The sequence below is a fragment of the Oryx dammah genome, unplaced genomic scaffold (assembly GCF_014754425.2).
Source record: "Oryx dammah isolate SB20612 unplaced genomic scaffold, SCBI_Odam_1.1 HiC_scaffold_9, whole genome shotgun sequence".
NCBI lineage: Eukaryota > Metazoa > Chordata > Mammalia > Artiodactyla > Bovidae > Oryx > Oryx dammah.
Genome location: NW_024070193.1, coordinates 38,805,275 through 38,828,890, shown reverse-complemented (window position 1 = coordinate 38,828,890; position 23,616 = coordinate 38,805,275). Strand labels below are relative to the sequence as shown.

At 40.9% G+C, this 23,616-nt stretch overlaps 1 protein-coding gene and 1 long non-coding RNA gene across 12 annotated transcripts in view; one reads left to right on the top strand and one right to left on the bottom strand.

Moving 5' to 3' along the window:
* Positions 1-23,616, top strand: part of LOC120867672 — a 146,883-nt gene that overhangs the window by 114,403 nt on the left and 8,864 nt on the right. For all 4 annotated transcript variants that reach the window (XR_005721963.1, XR_005721962.1, XR_005721964.1 and 1 more), the window contains exon 3: positions 14,638-14,830. This is a non-coding gene — a long non-coding RNA (uncharacterized LOC120867672). The remainder of the gene's footprint in view (positions 1-14,637; positions 14,831-23,616) is intronic.
* The window catches only part of ITPR1 (inositol 1,4,5-trisphosphate receptor type 1), a 348,439-nt gene continuing 339,774 nt past the window's right edge, over positions 14,952-23,616 (bottom strand). For 5 of the 8 annotated variants that reach the window (XM_040245981.1, XM_040245982.1, XM_040245983.1 and 2 more), the window contains one exon: positions 14,962-16,300. In XM_040245981.1, coding sequence (XP_040101915.1) covers positions 16,214-16,300 — 87 coding nt within the window. In that variant the 3' untranslated portion in view covers positions 14,962-16,213. Of the gene's footprint in view, positions 16,301-23,616 lie in introns of all 8 variants that reach the window. The other 3 variants (XM_040245980.1, XM_040245986.1, XM_040245987.1) reach the window with 1 other exon arrangement.

The following is a 23,616-nucleotide window of genomic DNA, read 5'->3' as shown; positions in this document are numbered from 1 at the left end:
TTACTTTGTCAGCAAAGGTCTGTCTAGTCAAGGCTATGGTTTTTCCAGTAGCCATGTATGGATGTGAGAATTGGACTATAAAGAAAGCTGAGTCCTGAAGAATTGATACTTTTGAACTGTGGTGTTGGAGAAGACTCTTCAGAGTCCCTTGGACTGCATGGAGATCTAACCAGTCCATCTTAAAGAACATCAGTCCTGAATATTCATTGGAAGCACTGATGCTGAAGCTGAAACTGCAATACCTTGGCCACCTGATGCAAAGAACTGACTCTCTTGAAAAGACCCTGATGCTGGGAAAGATTGAAGATGGGAGGACAAGGGGTCAACAGAGGATGAGATGGTTGGATGACATCACCAACTCAATGGACATGAGTTTGGGTAAACTCTGGGAGTTGGCTTGGACAGGGAGGCCTGGCGTGCTGCAGTCCATGGGGTTGCAAAGAGTCTGAAATGACTGAACAGCTAAACTGAACTGACCCTTTCTCCATTAGGTATTTTTGTTATGTTTGTTGAAGATCAACTGACCAAATATGAAGACAATGTGATATTGGTGAGAGGAAAGACACATAGGCTAGTGGAATGGAATAAGAAGTCCATAAATAGACTGCACAAACGTTGTCAATTGATTTTGGACAAAGATGCCAAGATAACTCAGTGGGGGTAAAGATAGTCTTTTTAAAAACTTGGTGCTAGAAAAATTTACATCTACATTTTAAAGAAAGAACCTTGACTCATACCTTGTACATATACAAAAATTAACTAAAAATGTATCTTAGACCAAAATGTAAAATTTAAAACTATAAGCTCTTCTAAGAGCTTCCTGTCCTATATGTTAGCCACATGTGCTTATTTTAAATTAAAAAAATTAAAACTAAATGCATTTTAACAATTGAGCTTCTTAGTTGTTCCAGCCACGTGTCAAGTCCTCAGTAGCCGTGTGTGGCTAACTAAAGTTGTTGTATTGATTAGCTCATATTTTAGCATATTTCTATCACCGCAGAATACACTCTTGTATACTGCTGTTGTAGAAGAAAACATAGGAGAAAATCTTTGGGATTGTAGTTAGGCAAAGATTTCTTAGGTTACAAAAAATGTGACCATAAAAGAAAAAAATGGATAAATTAGTTTTCATCAAAATTAAAAATTTATGATTGTTGAAAAGCTCTGCTAAGAAAATGAAAAGCCACAGACAAGGAAAGAAATATTTTCAAAACACATATTTGCTAAAGAATTGGCAACCAGAATATTGTCTAAGGAGGCCTTACAAATAGCTGTGAATAGAAGAGAAGTGAAAACCAAAGCAGAAAAGATACCCCCATTTGAATGAAGAATTCCAAAGAATACCAAAGAGAGATAAGAAATCCTTCCTCAGTGATTAGTGCAAAAAAATGGAGGAAAACAATAAAATGGGAAAGTCTAGAGATCTCCTCAAGAAAATGAGAGATACCAAGGGACCATTTCATGCAAAGATGGCACAGTAAAGGACAGAAATGCTATGGACCTAACAGAAGCAGAAGATATTAAGGAGAGGTGGCAAGGATACAGAGAAGAATTATATGAAAAAAATCTTCATGACCCAGACAATCACGATGGTGTGATCACTCACCTAGAGCCAGACATTCTGGAATGCGAAGGCAAGTGGGCCTTAGGAAGCATCACTACAAACGAAGCTAGTGGAGGTGATGGAATTCCAGTTGAGCTGTTTCAAATCCTAAATGATGATGCTGTGAAAGTGCTGCACTCAATATGCCAGCAAATTTGGAAAACTCGGCAGTGGGCACAGGACCAGAAAAGGTCAGTTTTCATTCCAATCCCAAAGGCAATGCCAAAGAATGCTCAAACTACCACACAGTTGCCCTCATCTCACACGCTAGTAATGTAATGCTCAAAATTCTCCAAGTGAGGCTTCAACAGTACATGAACTGTGAACTTCCAGATATTCAAGCTCGATTTAGAAAAGGCGGAGGAACCAGAGATCAAATTGCCAACATCCATTGGGTCATCAAAAAAGCAAGAGAGTTCCTGAAACTATCTACTTCTGCTTTATTGAATATGCCAAACCTTTGATTGTGTGTATCACAACAAACTGTGCAAAATTCTTCAAGAGGTGGGGAATACCAGGCCACCTGACCTGCCTCTTGAGAAATTTGTATGCAGGTCAGGAAGCAACAGTTAGAATTGGACTGGTTGCAAATAGGAAAAGGAGTACATCAAGGCTGTATATTGTCACCCTGCTTATTTATATACAGAGAACATCATGAGAAATGCTGCACTGGATGAAGCACAAGCTGGAATTAAGATTGCCGGGAGAAATATCAATAACCTCAAATCTGCAGATGACACCACCCTTATGGCAGAAAGCAAAGAAGAACTAATGCGCTTCTTGATGAAAGTGAAAGAGGAGAGGGAAAAAGTTGGCTTAAAACTCAGCATTCAGAAAACTAAGTTCATGGCATCTGGTCCCATTACTTCATGGCAAATAGATAGGGAAACAGTGGGAACAGTGTCAGACTTTATTTTTGGGGGCTCCAAAATCACTGCAGATGATGACTGCAGCCATGAAATTAAAATACACTTGCTCCTTGGAAGAAAAGCCATGACCAACATAGACAGCATATTAAAAAGCAGAGACATTACTTTGCCAACAAAGGTCTGTGTAGTCAAAGCTATGGTTTTTCAAGTATAGATGTGAGAGTTGGACTATGAAGAAAGCTGAGCCCTGAAGAATTGATGCTTTTGAACTGTGGTGTTGGAGAAGACTCTTGAGAGTCCCTTGGACTGCAAGGAGATCCAACCAGTCCATCTTAAAGAACATCAATCCTGAATATTGATTGGAAGCACTGATGCTGAAGCTGAAACTGCAATATCTTGGCCACCTGATGCAAAGAACTGACTCTTTTGAAAAGACCCTTGATGCTGGGAAAGATTGAAGGTGGGAAGACAAGGGGTCAACAGAGGATGGGATGGTTGGATGGCATCACGGACTCAATGGACATGAGTTTCAGTAAAGTCTGGGAGTTGGTGATGGACAGGGAGGCCTGGCGTGCTGCAGTCCATGGGGTTGCAAAGAGTTGGACACGACTGAGTGATTGAACTGAACTGACCACCAGAATATTAAAAAAATTTTTTTCAAAATTAAGTAATATCAAAGAAATTTAAAAATGAGCAATAAGTTTGAAAAAATGGTTCACTGAAGAAATTATGAATGGCATATTGTTTAAATGCTCTAATTTTATACATCTTTTGTTGTGTGCTTGTTTAATCAACAAGGGTTATCTGGATGGGAAGTTTTTGGCCCACTCTTGTTTTCTTTGTACCTTAATGAATTTTAACTTGTTTTTGAAATGTTAACTCTTAAAGGTAAAACCCTAGTCAATAAAAACTCTATTAAGGTGTGTGGGTGTGTGTGTGTTCAAAAGTAAACCCCTTTTTAACAGTTTTTTCTGGTTCTCCAGGAATAGCAGTAGTGAAAGTAAAAGGAAGCCACAGACTGTCTTGGGCAATTATATGTAGTAACTTCATCATTCTACATGGTCATGCTGATTAACTGACTTGTTCAGCCTGTTTGGACCAGAAGAAAATATGACTTTCCCAGTTGTATTCAAATCCATCAGGCATGAAAACAGATTGGTGATTTATTCTTCTTGTCTTGTCTTAAACATGAGCAACTGCCTGGTTTCTGCTTAGGCAAATGTGGTGGGTGGAATAATGGGCCCTTCAAGGATGTTCATGTCCTAATACCTAGGTCTTATGAATATATTACCTTCCATGGCAAAAGGGATTTGGCAGATGTGGTTATGTTGAGGTTGTTGAGATAGGGAGACTTCCTGGGTTAGTCACATGGGACCAGTGTCATCACAAGAGTCCTGGTAAGGAAAAGAGGAAGGCATAGCATCACAGTCAGTGTGGTACCGACTGTGAGGGATTTGATCAGCCATTTCTAGCTTTGCAGGTGGGAGCAGGCAACAAGCCAAGGAACGCAGGCAGCTTTAGAAAGTTGAAAAAGAGAAGGAAATGAATCTCCCCTAGGGCCTCCAGAAGGCTTTAACCCTGTCAACTCATTTAAGACTTTGATAACCAGAAGCTTAAGATAATTTTAAAGTTTTGGAAAATTTGTTAGAGAAAACAAATGCAGTGTATTTATAGGATTGTTATGTTTGTAAATTCTAAAACAGACATTTCTTTAAAAGTAGGAAAAAATCCTTTTTTTTTTTTTTTTTTTTTTTGAGTCTCACTGCCAGCCCTCCTAGACTCCCCAGTGGGCACATTTCTGACTCGGCTCCTCCTAATCACTGTGAAATGATACTCAGCTCAAAAAGTAAGTACAGTGCCTGTGCTAAGGACAAAGGCATTGTGACACAACCCAGATGTTAGCAGTTCTCAGAATATGGGCCAGGGACAGCCTGCATCAGAGTTCCTGGGGAGCAGATTACTTCAGGCCTGGGCCTTTACCCCTTTCCACTAGTTTTTTTCATGTCAAGTTTATTGAGGTATAATTTGGATATAGCAAAATATACCCTCCTTAGGTTACGGTACTATGAATTTTGAAAGGTTTGTATAATCAAGTAGCCGCTGATACACTGAGGTCATTTCCATCACCCAGAATGTTTCGCTTGTGTCCCTTTGTAATAAATTTCCTCTCTGTACCGCCTGTCTCTGGCAACCACTGACCTGATTTCCATTCCTGTAGGTTTTTTCAAGAATGTCATATCCATGGAATGACACACCATGTAGCCTTTTGAGTCTGATTTAGTTTGTTTAACATAATCCTTTTGAGGTTCATCCACATTGTGTGTATATTCATGTATAAAGAAACCATACTTCTGTGTTACCCAAAATGGCCATAGTTTTTTTGTTTTTAAGTATTTATTTGGCTGTGCTGATTTTTAGCTATGGCATGCAGAATCTTCAGTTGTGGCATGTGGGAGCTAATTCTCTAACCAGGGATCAAACCGACGTCTCCTGTATTAGGAGCCTGGAATCTTAGCCACTGGACCACCAGGGGAGTCCCGGCCATAATTTCTTGATGTGTTTTGTCTCTTTTGGTATGATCTGAGAGGTGTCATAATCGTCCCTGGATGGTTGAGGGATTGTCTTTTAGCCTGGTTGGGTGAGGGAGTCAGGTGGAGAGAAGGGTATGGAGGTGCAGGTGGGTCCAGAGGACACATGCATGGAGAGAACACAGTTATAGGTTTATCTCTTACAAGAATTGAAAGAAGGGGGAAGATCATGGTTGCCTAATTATGGCTCAGACAGTAAAGAATCTGCCTACAATGCAAGAGGACCCAGGTTCGATTCCTGGGTCAGGAAGATCCCCTTGGAGAAGGGAATGGCAACCCACTCCAGTACTCTTGCGTGAAGAACTCCATGGACAGAGGAGCCTGGCGGGCTACAGTCCATGGGGTCGCAAAGAGTCAAACACAACTGAGTGACTAACACACACAGAAAGAGGGAAAAGTAGGGGATGGTTTTGAGTTGTGGAGCAGGAGTCTTAAAGCTTGAGGCACTGAGTGTCGGTTAGTTATAAGATTCCGTGGTCTGCACCAAAAGGAGTAGTGACTGCCTGGTCTTTCATTGTCTGTGCAGCTTCTTTTGGGCCACTGCTAAACTGTTGTCGTTCAGCTGGTCAGGCGTGTCTGACTCTTTGCGACCCCATGGATTGCAGCACGCCAGGCTTCCCTGTCTTTCACTATCTCCCAGAGCTTGCTCAAACTCATGTCCATTGAGTCAGTGATGCCATCCAACCATCTTGTTCTGTGTCATCCCCTTCTCCTCCTGCCTTCGATTTTTTCCAGCATCAGGGTCTTTTCTAGTGAGTTGGCTTTTCACATCAGGTGGCCAAAGTATTGGAGCTTCAATTTCAGCATCAGTCCTTCTAATGAATATTCAGTATTGATTTCTTTTAAGATTGACTGGTTTTATCTCCTCGCCATCCAAGAGACTCTTAAGAGTCTTCTCCAACACCACAGTTCAAGAGCATCAGTTCTTTGCCCTTCAGCCTTCTTTATGGTCCAACTTTCACATCCATACATGACTACTGGAAAAACTATAGCGTTGACTAGACAGACCTCTGTCAGCAAAGTAATGTCGCTGCTTTCTGATACGTTGTTTAGGTTGGTCATAGCTTTTCTTCCAAAGAGCAAGTGTCTTTTAATTTCATAGCTGCAGTCACCATCTGCAGTGATTTTGGAGCCCAAGAAAATAAAGTCCATCACTGTTTCCTTTGTTTTCCCATCTATTTGCCCTGAAGTGATGGGACCAGATGCCATGATCTTCATTTTTTGAATGTTGAGTTTTAAGCCAGCTTTTTCAGTTTCCTCTTTCACTTTCATCAGGAGGCTCTTTAGTTCTTCACTTTCTGCCATAAGGGTGGTGTCATCTGCATATCTGAGGTTATTGATATTTCTCCCGACAATCTTGATTCCAGCTTGTGCCTCATCCAGCTCAGCCTTTCTCATGATGTACTCTGCATATAAGTTAAATAAGCAGGGTGATAGTATACAGCCTAGATGTATTCCTTTCCCAGTTTTTAACCAATCTGTTGTTCCATGGCCGTTCTAACTGTTGCTTCTTGATTTGCATACAGATTTCTCAGGAGGCAAATAAGGTGGTCTGGTATTCCCATCTCTTGAAGAATTTTCCACAGTTTGTTGTGGTCCACATAGTCAAAGGCTTTAGTATAGTCAATGAAGCAGAAGTAGATGTTTTTCTGGAACTCTCTTGCTTTTTCTGTGATCCATTGGATGTTGGCCATTGGATTTGTGGTTCCTCTGCCTTTTCTAAATCTAGCTTGAACATCTGGAAGTTCATAGTTCGTGCACTGTTGAAGCCTGGCTTGGAGAATTTTGAGCATTACTTTGCTAGCATGTGAAATGAGTGCAATTGTGCAGTAGTTTGAACATTTCTTTTGCATTGCTCTTCTTTGGGTTTGGAATGAAAATTGACCTTTTCCAGTCCTGTGGCCACTGCTGAGTTTTCCAAATTTGCTGGCATATTGAGAGCAGCACTTTTAACAGCATTGTGTTTTAGAATTTGAAATAGCTCAGCTGGAATTTCATCACTTCCACTAGCTTTGTTCACACTGATGCTTCCTAAGGCCCACTTGACTTTGCACTCCAGGATGTCTGACTCTTAAGTGAATGATCACACCATAGTGGTTATTTACATCATTAAGATCTTTTCTGTAGAGGTCTGCTAAGGACTGCTAAATAGTCCTTCCTGAATGAAAGACTCTTAACCTGGCCCTGGCTCCAAAATCCCCAAGGACATAAGTGAAGGCTCACAATCCTTCCCTGCGTCAAATGTCTTGAGCCCCTTTATTGGCAGGAATTGTGCTACGTACTGAATGAAATGGACTAGTTACAGTCCTTACCCTTAAGAACTCTCACTTGGCCTCTCTTAGAACTCTGGCCTGGTATTTACCAGATCTTCCCCAAACAGGTGGACAGTTGGAGGCCCCAGCACCTTATCGTCAGGATCACCCCTGGTATAGTGAAGCACGGGCCTAGAGAGGAAGATGTATACTACAGTCAGTCCTCCAATCCATGGATATAGATTTGTAACCCGTGGCAACAGAGGGCTGCCTGTACTCCTCACCTAAGGGGTTTGAGTGTTCTCAAATTTTACTACCCATGGGTTCCTCATGGATCCCAAAGAATGAGTGTATATTATCACATGATCTGCCTTTAAATCCAAGGTCTGATGTTCCAGTTTAGTCAAATCACTTCACCTTTCCAAACTGATTTCTTCTTCCCTAAAATAAGGAGGTATCCAGAAGTGGGGAAAAAGAGCTATTTAAAAGCTAGTTGCTCTTTGAATTGAAAGCTAAACAGATGAATTATGGTCTTTTTTGTTTGGTCAAGGTAAAGGGCTAATCTCAATGGGAGGGTTGGGTCCAGGGGGCTAAAATTGTTCTGCATAAAAACAAAGTACAAATTTTTCGTGTTTTTTGTTTTTAATATTTATTTTAATTATTTGGCTTGTCAGGTTGTGGTATGGGGGATCTAGTTAGCTGACCAAAGATGGAACCCAGGCCCCCTGCATTGAGAGTGCAGAGCCTTAGACACTGGACCATCAGGGAAGTCCTAAATTTCAGCTTTTAGTTGAAGCTGGAGGAAACTTCTTTTTAAATTTTGTTTTTATTTTGCCTTTATTTGTTCAGGGGTGATGAAAGAAAGTGGGTCCTAGTATTACACTCTAAAGAGGCCTGCTCTTCACAACACCCGGATGTTCATGTGTTTTAGAGCCAGAGGGTAGAGCCAGCTGTGTCTACACTAGGGTGGGGTGGAATAGAGAGAGGGGAGGTGATGAGAATTAGGTTACAATCAAGACTTAGGATCAAAAAGTGACAAGGAATCATTACCAAGTTGTAAGCACTCACCTTAGAATCCTTGAAATTGTTAAGGAAAGTCATGGGGTTCACACAGTTATATGAGATACGATCTGAAACTTGCATTTGAATGTGAAAGATGGTACAATATAGGACCATGCGCATGTCAGGGATAATATCTACGTAACAGGGTTGGGAGGTTTAAATGAAAATGTAGATAAAAGTACTTCATAAACTAAAGGAATGCATCATCACCCCTAGATAAAATGTCTTTCTCTGAAGATTTTATGAAAAGGAAGTCAGACTTAAATTCAACACTGATCACAAATATGAGAATAATTATCCAGGAGTTGTGAGCTCTATAATAGTTTAAGTTATGAATTCAGTTCAAATGGATAGTAAACACAGTTTGGATGTTAAAGATACAGTTTTAAAAAATGACTCGATATGACCCAAGCATGTCATGTCAAGACTTGGGGATTTAGCCCACATTAGCAGGCATTCCCCATTTCTTTCTGACACCCCACCCCTGTTAGCCTGCGCAACCAGTCATTTATTTTCTGTCTTTTGTAGACCTGACTTGCCTCTTCTGAACATTTCATGTACATGAAATCATACTATATGTGGTCTTTTATGACTGGCTTCTTTCATGGCATAAAATTCTCAAGGGTCATAAATGTTGCATGTGTCAATGTTTTATCCAACCATGTTTTTTTTCCTTGAAAACAAATGTTTAGTTAACTTTTTTTTTTAAGAACACTTTCAGATTCACAGGAAAACTGAATAGACAGTGCAGAGAACGCCCATGTACCTCTCCCACTCCTTCACTGCCAGCATCCCTCGGCACTGTGGTTATGGCTGAGGGAACCTACACTGACATCATCATCACCCATGGCTTACATAGGGCTCACTCTCTATACATCCTTTGGGTTTTGGAAATGTATATAACACCTTTCCACCTTTACAGTCTCATCGCCCTAAATCCCTTGTGTTCTCTGTCTGTTCATCCATGCCCCATTCCTACCCCTGACAGCCACTACTCTCTTTATTGTCTCCATAGTGTTACTTTTCCCAGAATGTCATTTACTTGGATTTATATAGTATGTGGCCTTTTTAGATTGTCTTCTTCCACTTAGTAATATGCATTTAAGGTTCCTCCAAGTCTTTTCTTGTTTTGCTAGCTCACTCTTTAAAAGTGGTGAATAATATGCCATTGTCTAGGTGTACTACAATTCTTTTTTTTTTTTTTTGGCCACGCCATGTGGCATGCAGGATCTTGGTTCCCTGACCAGGGATCGAACCCCTGCCCCCTGCACTGGGAGTGTGGAGTCTTAACCACTGGACCACCAGGGAAGTCCCTCTGTTCACCTATTGCAGGACATTTTGGTTGCTAACAAGTTTTGGAATTACGGATAAATATGCTGTAAACAAAGGAAGACTTGGGGATTTAGGATCCTACCATTAATAACTTCAGGCCCATTTAGTAGGAACAGAAGCGTTGGTCTCAGTATTTTGCTGAGATTGTGGAAATGATGATGACATTGCAAAGGAATGGGAAATATCATGTATTGGGTATATACTAGACACTTGACATATATTGTCTTTTTTTTTTTGGATGTGCTGAGTGACATGTAAGATCTTAGTTCCTGGACCAAGGATTGAGCCCATGCCTCTGCAGTGGCGGCACGAAGTCTTAACCACTGGAGCACCAGAGCAGTCCCCTATATTGTCTTTCTTAAAGCGTATTGCTGTCCAAAGAAGTGGTAGTGCCTCCACTCTTTAAATGGTGGAGGGGGGCAGGGTGTGTGTGTATATGTGTGTGTGAAAATTACAATGATTAAAAAGCTTGCTTTAAGTCATAGCTTTGAAGTGGTAGAGCTGGTATGAAGACTCTCATCAGCCTCAAGGTCGTTTTCCTCCTATCCTGCTGCCAGGGGGGTTCTGAAGTAAACTAACATTTTTAGCGCTCAGGCCTTGTGTGGTTTTGCTTCCTAGTCTCATATCACATCTTCATTATTTTTCTTGTTCTACAGAGCTTTCTGACAAGTGTTCATGAGATGGTATAGGTGACAGGTATGTCAAAAAGATTAAATCACTAGCTTAATTCAGTTCTGAAGTGGACAGGTTAAATTCCTGGATTGTCTACAGTTTCATTTACACAGGAGCAGTCGTCTTTCGTGAGGTCATTACAGAAATGCTGGCGAACTCTTTCCATTAGCCCTTCTTGCATACAGTATGCACTTCTTGTGTTGTGGGACTCTTTTTTTTGTTGTTGTTCAGAATTCACCTTAGGGGTTTTCTCAGACTCGGCATTCTTAATCGATCGTGGTTTTTAGCTTTCTTTTTTCTTTCCAGGCTGGGTGGATGATGCAGTTTCACTTCTAGGTGTTAGGATTCTCTTTCACACTAGTTTGTCATGACCTTAAAATATTTTAAGTTTCTCCTTGGGTTAATTCTTTTCTTTCCTTTTTAATGTAGTACCCCAGTGGGCTAGAGATTTGTTTTACCAAATGAGTTTAAACCATCAGCAGCTGGAGAGTTCACAGCCCATGAGCATCGTCAAACTTAACCCAGTGTAAAAACCTGCCAGTGGTCTTTTTATTATCTTCCATTGGGTAGGTTTTGAGATCAGCCTTGACGGTGTGAGTTGCCTAAGGTGGCATACCAAAGACGGAGAGATGTTTGCTACGAAGATCAGAATCATCTTAGTTTGTAATAGCCATCCTCGTTGTTGCCTGGGGATTACTGACGAGGCCCAAGAGTCGCTCTGAGCTGTAACCACCCACAAAAACCACACGCATGGCATTTTACTCAAAACTCTACCTTAACCACTACTTTGTGATGCAAAACTGGTGGAATTTTGGGTACTTTCTGTAAAATCGAAATCTTTATGGGGGTTTTCCAACATTCTAGTTGATTGTGAACAAGTGATCAGTATAACGAAAGGAGAGCAGAGTTGGCCAATCAACACCGACTTCTGTGGTACCAAGGATGCCAGCCTGTGTGGAATATTTCGTGTGGAGAAAGCCACCTTGTCTGAGAAAACAGATTCTCCTGTTGAAAAATGCAGTTAAATAAGAGGTATTGACATGAGATCGGTAGTTGTAAAAGATAGAGATTGTAGAAGCTTCTTATCTTTGCCACAAAGTTTTCACTCTTGACAAAGTAATCACCTTCAGCACTTTCTAGCGTGTAGATCCTCTTATGAAAGAGGTTTGAAAAGGAAATCCATTTGTATTGGACAAAATACAGTTCTGTATATGGACTTCCTGTAAAGGAGGAACCATTATGGGAAACTGCTACTAATAAGATATGATAGCCCTTTTATGGAGGGAAAATAGTAGGTATAAGAGCTCTCTCCTGTTTGGCCGAGTTGGGGGGCCTTCGTTTATTCTGGACTTAGGTCCTTGGGCAAGTTCCTTTACCACTCTAAGGCTCAATTTCTTACCTTTACAATGAAAATTTTCTTTTCATGGTTAATATTCCGTTGTATATATGTACCGCAGCTTCTTTATCCATTCATCTGTCAATGGACATCTAGATCGCTTTCATGTCCTGGATATTGAAAACAGCGCTGCTATGAACATTGGGGTACATGTGTCTTTTTGAATTATGGTTTTCTTTGGGTATATGCCCAGTAGTGGGATTGTTGGGGCATATGGTAGCTTTATTCCTAGATTTTTAAGGAATCTCCATACTGTTTTTCCATACTGGCTGTATCAATTTACACTTCCAGTATTACTCCACCATAAAAAAGGAACGCATTTGAGTCAGTTGTAGGGAGGTGGAAGAACCTAGAGCCTATTAGAGTGAAACAAGTCAGAAAGAGGAAAACACATACTGTATATTCAAGCGTATATACGGAACCTAAAGAAGTAGTACTGATGAACTTATTTGCAGGGCAGGAAGAGAGAGACAGAGAGCAGACTTATGGACACAATAAGGGAATGAGAGGGTGGGACGAATCGAGAGTGCGCTGACTTACTTACACCATGTGTAAAATAGGTAGCTGGTGGCGAGCTCAGCCCTGTGCTCTGTAATGACGGTAGAAGTGGGATGGGGGGTGGGAGGGAGGCTCAAGAGGAAGGGAATATATGTGCACTTATAGCTGATTTACATTGTCATCCAGCAGAAATCAATACAACATTGTACAGCAATTATTCTCCAATTAAAAATGAAAAGTTTCACTCCTGCTCTGTGGCAGACAGGAACACATTGTCTCAAGAGCCTTCAGTAGGAGTCCTTTGTTATGACATCCTGTCTTGTGTAAACGTGAGTTTTATTGTCATATAAATTAAGCCTGCTATCAAGCACATTTTGTTTTTTAAAATCTGTGAAAACATTATCTTAGCAAAACCCAACTCTACTTGTGTAAGTACATACTTATTCTCCTTTCGTATTAATAGTCTTAAAAGACTAAATTTCCATCTGTGTTGCCCAGGAAGCTCTTGTGATTAGCCTTAAAACAACTAGCAGAAACTTTCAGGCTGTCTCTCATTAGCACATTACCCAAACCAACCATGGGAGGAAGATACAGAAATCAGTAACTGAGATTTTAATGTGATAATTCCTTAGTTTACCGTGAAGAACCTGGTCATTTCCCATTAGCACATAAGTAACACTGTGCTTAGGTTGCTACTGCAAAGACAGTGTTGCTGCTTAGCTCCCACAAATCGTTTGTTTGCTTTATAATTTACGTTAGGGAATGTTTAAACAAGGTGAAAGAGCAGTTTTTACAAGCACAAAATCAAGCAATTCGTTTTCAGAAAGTAGAACCAAATGAAACCAACTGAAGAAAAAGAGGTAAGTTGAATCGTACTTTTTTAAAAACAAAATAAAGAGTTGTATTTTGTATGTGTGTGTGAGTAGAGGCACACAGTTCTAAGAACAGCTGTTCTGGGTGGAATATCAAGTAAAGCTTTAGGACTCAGAAGAATGGAAGCTTTATATGTAGGAGGAAACAAGGTTTATCACTACAGAATTTTAGGGACATAAGTAGAAATGGGAAAGATAAACATTAGAAAAGTGGAATGGAGCTTCCCAGACCCTTTGACATAACAAATGGTTTAATTAAGGAAATTGGCAAAATCTTCAAATCTTAGTTGGTGCTACAGCAAACTTTTAAAATTAAATTATCAGAGCCAAAAAGACTGTCCTGCTTGTGAGCACTGTGCTAAAATATTTGTTAGTCCAATAGCACTGATTCTTCACCTGAGTAACTTTTTAATTGAAGGATAATTGCTTTACAGAATTTTGTTGTTTTCTGTCAAACCTCAACATGCATCAGCCATACGTATACCTATATCCTCTCCCATTTGAAACTCCCTCCCATCTCCCTCTCCATCCCACTCCTCTAGATGTCACAGAGCCCCTGTTTGATTTCCTCGCATCATACAGCAAATTCCCATTGGCTATTTCACATATGGCAATGTAAGTTTCCACGCTACTGAGTAACTTTAAAGGCAACTTGGACCTTGAAATAAAAGTGTTGAAAAAGCCAAGTCTGGAAAAAGGTGAAATCACAATTATCCATCAAAGGCCACGGGAGCTATAATTTCAAGTTTTGTTTTAGTTGTACCAGCTTTGGGTTCACACCCAAACTCCACTGGTAGAATCTACTGCATGTGGGGTGGAGAAGAATTCCATTTATTTTCTGCTGAAGCTGGTGAACCGAATGAAGATCTGTAGCTTAAGTGACAGGAATCAAATGAAACGTGACAAACCTGTAAAAGCCGCCACCTAAACATGTCAAAGCAGAACTCGGCAGTGAGTGAGGTGGGACAGGCCTGGGAGACAAACCACACACACTGCCTCGCCGGGCTGGGCAGCTTGGGAGAGCCAAGGGAGAGCCAAGGGGAGCAAGTCTTCGTGGGCTGCGGCTCACGTGGCAGGGTTTGGCATGGAGGTCTGGTGGTTTGTTCATAGATACAAGTACGTATCTATCTTGGATTGGTTTTATTATGGAAAAATTCTATGGAGATATGCTGTATTGACTGGAAAATGATTCACTTGTTTTTAAAGTTACCAAATTTATAACGTAGAAGCATTGGTTCTTAAACTAGTCATTTAAGTGGAGTTTAATCCCAACCTAGTTTCTGACATTGGATGGTAATTATTCTTATTTGGCAAAGCACAGAGAAAATCAACGTTACAAGAGCAACCAGGGCAGGCAGTGCTCTGAGGAGGGGACAGCTTTCCCTGCCTTTGGATAGATGAGTTAGATTTGTCAAACATCTCCAGCTGTCACGAAGGCCTCTGACCATTGAAGGAAAGCTGACTTCGCCACTCGGTGCTTCTTTGCATTGCAGATGGCAAGTTCCAGGTCCCCCAGGGAAAGAGCGGGAGCCGGAGCCTAAACCGCCATTCTGGACTCGACCGCGTGTGCCCACGTTACCCCTGACAGTCTGCTTGGCAGTCACCCATCGAGAAGAACCACTGGCCACTGGACTAAACCCTCCCCTGTGTATTTGTTCAGGAGCTCTCAGAGTTCTCATTCCTCAGGTAAGCACTTTCAGAATCAACCTGGTAAGTTAACCATTTATACTTTTAAGTTGGTCCTCAAGAAAATGTATAATTGGAATAGCTGTGATGACGGAAAGAAACGTCTAAATGAAAGCCATCACTCAGTCACAGTATTTTATTCTGCATCATTTATTAAATATTTTTATATATGCATTTACAAACTTTACTCATTTCAGAACTCTGCTTTCAATACATTTTTAAACTTTTTTTGGTAGAGTCTCTTGTAAAATGAGATCCATGTACAAAACTAGGCAACAGATATAAAAGTTTCCTCTCATACTTTTCATCCATCAAGCAAAGAAATCATGTGACAAAGAAAAAAAACTCAAGTGTGGCTCATTCACAAGAATAGCATGTCAGTGTTCAAACTATGAGTTCTAATGGGGTAGACCGTATTTCATCTCTATCTGGATGGCTATAGTTTAATATGTCTTAGCTACTGTAGCATGTTGGTTCTGATGAAAAAAATCAACTCTGTTTGGACTAGATCTAGAGACCATCAATTATCCATTTCTTTATAAAGTGACACCAAATTCACTTTGGAGATGACATTGATGGGCTAGCAGTATGCATTTACCCCAAACGTGGCCTTAGAAATTTCCCTTTAAAAAATTCATTAACTTGGCAAACTAAAGTCTAAGCCTCTAATTTACCCCTCTTACTTAAAAGACATAGTTTAAATGATCAATTCAGAAGCCTAAAAGTATCTTTGAAACTAAAGTTGCTTTTCTTAAAATGAATGCTGACCTGACAGTTCCGAGGCTCGGAGCACTGTCACTAGGAGACAGAGGCACTGGTGCCGCTAGCAACGAGAAGTACTATCACCACAGGGTAATTAGAAGGTACAAAATGCCTGGGGGTCTGAAACTCACTAGTAATATGATTTTGGCAGCAGCATCATTTAACCATTTGTTACATACTATTAACACACCAGCTTCAAAGATGTGCACTCCCCTTAGGATACACAGGAGTTACAGATTTATGGTGATTGCATAATTGGTATTGCACAGTTTTATAAAAAACATAAATACTGGTTATTCTAGATTTAAATACAAAATACATGTCATATACTTTTAAATCTATCATGTGGTTCAAGTGCAAGTCAGGTGCTTTCTTTAGTCCTTCCCAAAAAGGCATTTTAAATACTTTTTTTGGCACAAATGAAATTTCACCCTGCCAACAATTCTAATTACAATACATATATCCAAACCTGGAGAGTAGCAATCATATACATACAGTATAAAACTGAGTATTTACAAATATACTAAGCATAAATGTAACCTCTCTGGGTGAATCAGAATTAGCCAGACCCACACTAAAAATAATTTAAAAAGGTAAATACCACGCCTTTAGTTCATTTGCTTATGCTGGTTGCTGTGGGTTGACATTCATGTGAGGAGGATGTCCTAGAAGACCAATTCTTTGTTTCTGCTTCCTTTGTTCTGTCATCTGGAAAGTTAAAAAGTTTCATCATTAGACCCAGACACTTCCTGTACGTCAAATCGTATACTCAACCATAGACTTACCTCTGTGGTTATGGTTTATACTGAAACCCACTTTCTACAAATAGCATACCAATTAGTATATCAAACACACAGCTTCAAAAAGGACATCTACCTGAGCAGAATGGGGAATTCTGTGCCCGAGTCATGCAATGTGACATTCAGAAATTCTGCTTGCTACTTGTTTCATAAAGGAACAAAAAGCAGTTAAAGCACAAGATTCTTGTTTCCCAAATCTATGTCCAAATAATAGCTTTGTACAAGAGTTGCAACACACTAAACACTCAAACTGTCTAATGTGTTTAGAACTCTAAGTTTGAGAGAGATTAAGTCCATTGTCTTCAGGGTGTCTCGGTTATTCTCCAGTTGTTCTTGGATAGTTTTGAGAGAGAAAAAAAAAAATCACACAGCATTTCTAGGGAGATGAGAATGTCCTTAACAGCTCGGGTCCAGGGTGACTGAATGACATAAATCATGGCCTGGCACTCAGTGGTGACCAGTCCTCACCCGCTACACACACTAAGGTCAGGAAAGAGCACTTCTTAAGGCTGCTCAAATGAAACTGTGTTTTCAAAACTGCAAACAGGAAGTTAGGACCTTTTATTTGGCTGCTGAACTAAACCAGTTCTCATATTGACAGGTATCTAGCTCAGTTCTGCCTATTTCAGGGCATAATTAACTCCCTGTATTTCCATTTTTCTTAACCCAGTTATCCCAACTCTGGATTTGATGCTGGGCATTTAGGTCAATTAAGGTAAAAAAGCTATATGAAATATCTGATAAAATTGTTATCTCTATCTAAGTGGTCTTAGATCCTGCTTCTAGATTTTTGGCTTCCTAAAGTCAGAGAGAAATTAGGGTTTAGTAGTATTAATATAAAGAATGTGGGCACTGGAATCAGACCTATTTCCATAAGGTTTTATGTTGTAACTTTTCAAAGTCTGTTTCTTCATTCACATAATGAGGGTAATAATTCCGACCTCATAGAGAGGATGTATGTAAATTTTCTAATAGTGTCTATCACTTTGTAGATGCTTAAATCTCAGTTTTCACCTGGACTAATTTTTGGTACAAAATACCCCGAGAGAAAGTAAAATGAGAATAAGTTACCTCAGTTCAATTTAAAGTAGTTATTTTGCCTTATTTGAAACAGCAGTTTTCCTTTCATATCAAAATACTATGTTGAGACTTCTATGAAATGCCTTCAGTTGTATTTTAGGAGAGAAGATTTACAAGGAGTGAATATTTCCAGAAGGTAACTCTTTACAAAGCCGCTTATGAAGAGTTGAATTAGGGGTATTCTGCTAGCCTCGAAAGTCTCCTTAGATGAGCAACAAATCTTTACAGGAGGTGTCACAATCCTCTACTAAACTTCACCGATTCAGCTGCAGGAGAGCCTCCTGTGACTCATGGAATAAACTGACAACTAGATGGTGATGTGGTCGGTCATGTCACTGCCTGATACTTCACATACTCAGCCCAGACTTCCACCCCCAAACCAGTCCCTTGGCAGGTAGCCTTGAGAAGGACTCCAACAGATCTCACTACATGTAATAAACTCTGCATTCTCAATGATTTAGGAGTCTTGGTAGGCTCAGCTCGTACTGATGGGCACTCATAGCTTCCATTTAAAGATGCTGAGATTTTTCCACGGTTGAAGTTGGCCACTGAAGTTTTTCCTGAAAGTCTCCTGTAAGTTTCTACTTACATTTGAGATGATCTTCTCTGTGTGTTGTGTAGCCTCAAGCCTGTGTGTCCAATCAGCTTCCTGTGACTTTCCAATCTACTGGCTATTCGGTCATTCTCTTGAAAGCTTCTAAAACCGCGTTCGTTATAGCAAATGAGCCAACCAATGGCATATCTCCCCTCCCTCTTCTATAGGTAGCACGTGATACCTCAGTGGTGGTCCGACTCTAATTCTCCAGGTTTATCTTCCTAAAATAACGATCGCATCACCATCCCTCAGTCCCTGACCTTGAAGCTCCCTACTGAGGTGAGTGGCCAAAACCTTTGTTCAAGCAGAGGTTGTGCCTGGTAATTTCAAGAACCTAGCACATACTCCTGGAGAAGGCAATGGCAGCCCACTCCAGTACTCTTGCCTGGAGAATCCCATGGACGGAGGAGCCTGGTGGGCAGCAGTCCATGGGGTCGCGAAGAGTTGGACACAACTGAAGCAACTTAGCAGAGCAGAGCACATACTTCCCTGGGGCTTCTTCCTTGGTGGTTCAGACGGTAAAGAATTTGTCTGCAGTGCAGGAGACCGAGGTTCCATCCCTGGGTTGGAAAGATTCCCTGGAGAAGGAAATGGCAACCCACTCCAGTACTCTTGCCTGGAGAATTCCATGGGCAGAGGAGCCTGACGGGCTACAGTCAGGGGGATGGCAAAGAGTCAGACATGACGGGGCGACTAACACTTTCACTTTCAGCACACACTTAATTTTGTTTCCTATTTCCCTAGAATAATAGTTCTTAACCTTTGGCATGTGCCAGAAGCACCCCGAAGGCTTGTTACAACACAGATCAAAGGGCCCACAGAGTTTTCATCGAGGAGGCTCAGGGTAAGGTCGGTGAATCTGCATTGCTAACAGGTTCCAAGGTAGTGTTAATGCTGTGAATCTAGGTCCACACTGCTGCTCTAGAAGAGCATTTCTCTGTCTCAGAAATAGGCCAAGATCCTTAGAAAAATTAAAAAGTACTTTTGGTACATTTTCTCAAAATGAGATCTCAGGAATGATTCTCTGCAGTCGAGCACACGGTCGGCACACAAATCTGACTGCCTGAATTCCGTTTCGATCAACCATGGCCTTGTAGACAGAATGGCTGTCATCTAAGTGAGTAATCAATGTTAAAGTACCAGGGGCAGCTGTTTAAGTATCTGGCCCTTTGGACACAGTCCTCATCCAGTGATAATTATATGGGAACAGTAACGAAAGAAAACCAAGTAGTTCATATACTTGGATTTTTTTTTCCCAAAGCATTCAAGTATGTGAAAATGTAACTCTCCTGTTGATCTTGGCCTATTTCTGAGATAGTCAGTGAAATAGACCCCACCCTGGAACTAAATTTGGCCTATAAGAAACCAAGTTCAACACTGGTGCAACCAGGTAAGTTTCCCTGGTCCCTTGGTACACATTCTCACATAATTCCTGGCCTTATTAGCTCAATTCAACCTACTTACCTGTCTGTCTACATAGATTCACATACACTCTATATATCTTATTTAAGGCATCATTATTATCTGTTACTATTACCCATATCAAAACAAAGTCTACCCTTAGCACATTCTCTCTGGACATATGAAACAAAACTGACTAGATAAAAATATCCATCAGCTTGAGATCTAAGGTAACAACTCAACATGTTTGTACTGAAAAATCTATCTTGATTAGTACAACATGTCCCATTTGTAGTAGATACATTGAAAAACCCTCAAAATCCACATTTTGCTAATGATGAACATTTGAAGCAATGTTCTTCTTCATAAACTATATAGAGACTACCTTGAATTTCTGTATGCCTTCTTTTTGACTCAGTCTAAACAGAAAGCAAATGATATGGTAGCTTTACAGGTCAGAAGCAACCAAATGTCTAAAAGATTTTTCATGAAAATAGTGTCGACTGCAAATGGGCAAAATCTGCTGTACCAGCGTAAATGATTAAGGGCTCCCACTGCAGGGAAAGTTCATCCACAGCACACGGAAGCTGCAGCCTGCTTTCCTGTCACAGTAAGGCCGTGGCTACTCAGATTCTAAGCAGCCTGGAAACTCCAGTCACCACAACTGATCTTTCAGTTCGGTTGCTCAGTCGTGTCTGACTCTGAGACCCCATGGACTGCAGCATGCCAGCCCTCCCTGTCCATCACCAACTCCTGGAGTTTACCCAAACTCATGTCCATCCAACCATCTCTTCCTCTGTCATCCCCTTCTCCTGCCTTCAATCTTTCCCAGCATCAGGGCCTTATCAAATGAGTCAGCTCTTTGCATCAGGTGGCCAAAGTACTGGAGTTTCAGCTTCAACATCAGTCCTTCCAATGAACACCCAGGACTGATCTCCTTTAGGATGGACTGCTTGGATCTCCTTGCAGTCCAAGGGACTCTCAAGAGTCTTCTCCAACACCACAGTTCAAAAGCATCAATTTTTCGGTGCTCAGCTTTCTTTACAGTCCAACTCTCACATCCATATATGACCACTGGAAAAACCATAGCCTTGACTAGCTGGACCTTTGTTGGCAAAATAATGTCTCTGCTTTTTAATATGCTGTCCAGGTTGATCATGACTTTCCTTCCAAGGAGTAAGCGTCTTTTAATTTCATGGCTGCAGTCATTTTGGAGCCCCCAAAAATAAAGTCTGCCACTGTTTCCACTGTTTCTCCACTATTTGCTATGAAGAGATGGGACCAGATGCCATGATCTTCGTTTTCTGAATGTCGAGCTTTAAGCCAACTTTTTCACTCTCCTCTTTCACTTTCATCAAGAGGCTCTTTAGTTCTTCTTCACTTTCTGCCATAAGGGTGGTATCATCTGCATATCTGAGGTTATTGATATTTCTCCTAGCAGTCTTGACTCCAGCTTGTGCTTCTTCCAGTCCAGTGTCTCTCATGATGTACTCTGCATAGAAGTTAAATAAACAGGGTGACAATATACAGCCTTGATGTACTTTCCTGATTTGCAGCCAGTCTGTTGTTCCATGTGCAGTTCTATCTGTTGCTTCTTGACTTGCATACAGATTTCTCAGGAGGCAGGTTAGGTGGTCTGCTATTTCCATCTCTAAGAATTTTCCACAGTTTGTCATGGTCCATATAGTCAAAGGCTTTGGTGTAGTCAATAAAGCAGAAGTAGATGTTTTTTCTGGAACTCTCTTGCTTTTTTGATGATCCAGCAGATGTTGAGAATTTGATCTCTGGTTCCTCCGCCTTTTCTAAAACCAGCTTGAACATCTGGAAGTTCACGGTTCACGTATTGCTGAAGCCTGGCTTGGAGAACTTTGAGCATTACTTTACTAGCATGTGAGATGAGTGCAATTGTTCAGTACTTTGAGCATTCTTTGGCATTGCCTTTCTTTGGGATTGGAATGAAAACCTTTTCCAGCTTTCCAAATTTTCTGGCATACTGAGTGCAGCACTTTCACAGCATCATCTTTTAGGATTTGAAATAGCTCACTTGGAATTCCATCACCTCCACTAGCCTTGATCTAACTGATATTTACAGTCCTATACAATCAGTCATGCTGCTAAGGACGAGCCTAAAATACTGAAAAGTACAGCTGAAGCCTCTCTCAAAAGCAGGTATACTGACTCACTATAAACATACAGATAGTCACACTCTTGGTCCCCAGTGTAGTGGTCCTCTTGAGTTCCCCTGATAGACTCTCTCTCACGCTTCTGCATGACCATCTCTGAGGCTTCCGCGGCAGTGACTCAGATCCTCTCCCTCAGGTCAGGCAGAATGAAGTGCTGCCTTTTTCTTTACTCCCTGAGCAAACTTTCAAATTTCTGTTACATACTTATCACGTTGAATTCTAATTTGTCTACCTATTTGTCTCCCACTCCAGACTCTTAGTTCCTTGAAGGAGAATAGGTTCAGCTCAGCGTTGTAACCCCAGGCCCTAGGGCTGCACCCCACGGGTGCTTAGTAAATGGTGGCTAGAAGCAGCAGTGAAAGGCCCGGTGCACAGTGCCTTTGCTGGAGCATGCCATGCACTTTCATGCCGCTGCTCATGCTGACGCCCCTCCAGGGCTGCCCCCCTGCTGCGCCTCCTTGTTAGCTCAGAAGTTACCTCCTTGTCAAGCTGTAGGCGACTTCACTTTCACTTTTCACTTTCCTGTATTGGAGAAGGAAATGGCAACCCACTCCAGTGTTCTTGCCTGGAGAAGCCCTGGGACGGCGGAGCCTGGTGGGCTGCCGTCTATGGGGTCGCACAGAGTTGGACACGACTGAAGTGACTTAGCAGCAGCAGCAGCAGCTGTAGGAGCTCAACTCCTCTGACACCCCAGGCCCCGCTTGCCCCATGAGACGGGCTTCATTCTGGCAGATGGGCCCTAGTACTTTTCCTGCTGTATCCTATTGTTAGAGGTCTGCTTCTTTCTGGATAGATCAAAGTATCCTAGAGGGCAGGTGTTACCTATGGCCTCTTCTGTGATTCCAACACAGGCTAAGGAACACAGACCTTCAGGTGAGGTTTAATATCCCATTTTCCAACTGTGGGGAATTATTCTGATCATGTTATTCCTTCCTTCTTTATGTAGTTAACAAGATAATAACCCTCTTGCGTGAAAAACACCAAACAATATACCATGTTAATATGGTAAGAATTTCAAGCACTACTAATATTCCTAACAACCACTGGATTGGCCAGAAAGTTCTTTGGGGGTTTTTTGTAACATTTTAGAATCACATTTGTATTCAGAATCTCTTGGGAGGGGAAACTTGAAGATGAGCAGCATCATGAACTAACACTTAGAATAGTAATTTTAGTTAACTGTTCTTGGCAGTAACAGAAAAGCCACTAACCAGGGTTTTACTAGTATCCTTGATAAGAACTTTTTCTTCTCAAACTGGTATTTGAAGACCACCACCACCAGAGAGGTCAATAACAGTAAAGATCAAAGCCAGAGACATTCAACTATCTTTGCTCCATTATGCTGCTTTTTTGGACCAGAAGATCTGAAAAAATATCTAAGTGATGAAGCAATTTTTGTATTTTCCAGCACTGTTACTATTGAATGGTATTCTTTCATAGCTGGTTTAAAAAATATCTTATCACAGAGTTTCTTGCTCATTAATCATTTGTGGGCTTTTTATTTTTTAATTCAAAACTTTTTTCCCTTTGGAGAGCAAGAATTCTCACAATTACCATTTAAGAACCAGCAGTTCTCTGCCTATCTGCATGACTTTTTATGCAGAAAAGGTTAAGAAATCTTTAGGATTGTTACACACCAAATTAACAAAATGTGAATCTTTTCACCAAGTTGATTCTCCAAAAAATGCTTTAAAGCTTTGCTACAAAGTCAAAAGAAACTGTTGACTAATTCCTTCTGTAAGAACCAAGTTTCCCCCAGTAAAAGCAGCAATGCTGAGTTTTTCCTGTAATTCTGGACATCTTAAAACCTAAGCAGATCAATCCTGGAAAAGGTACTTTAGCATAAGTTACTGGTTTCCTATTTTGTTTTAGCCTATAACATCTTCAAGGAAAAAATGGTTCAATTTTAAATTCATTCATAAGGGTAAGGTTTTCTGAAGGGTGGTTCCAACAGCTCACTTTAAA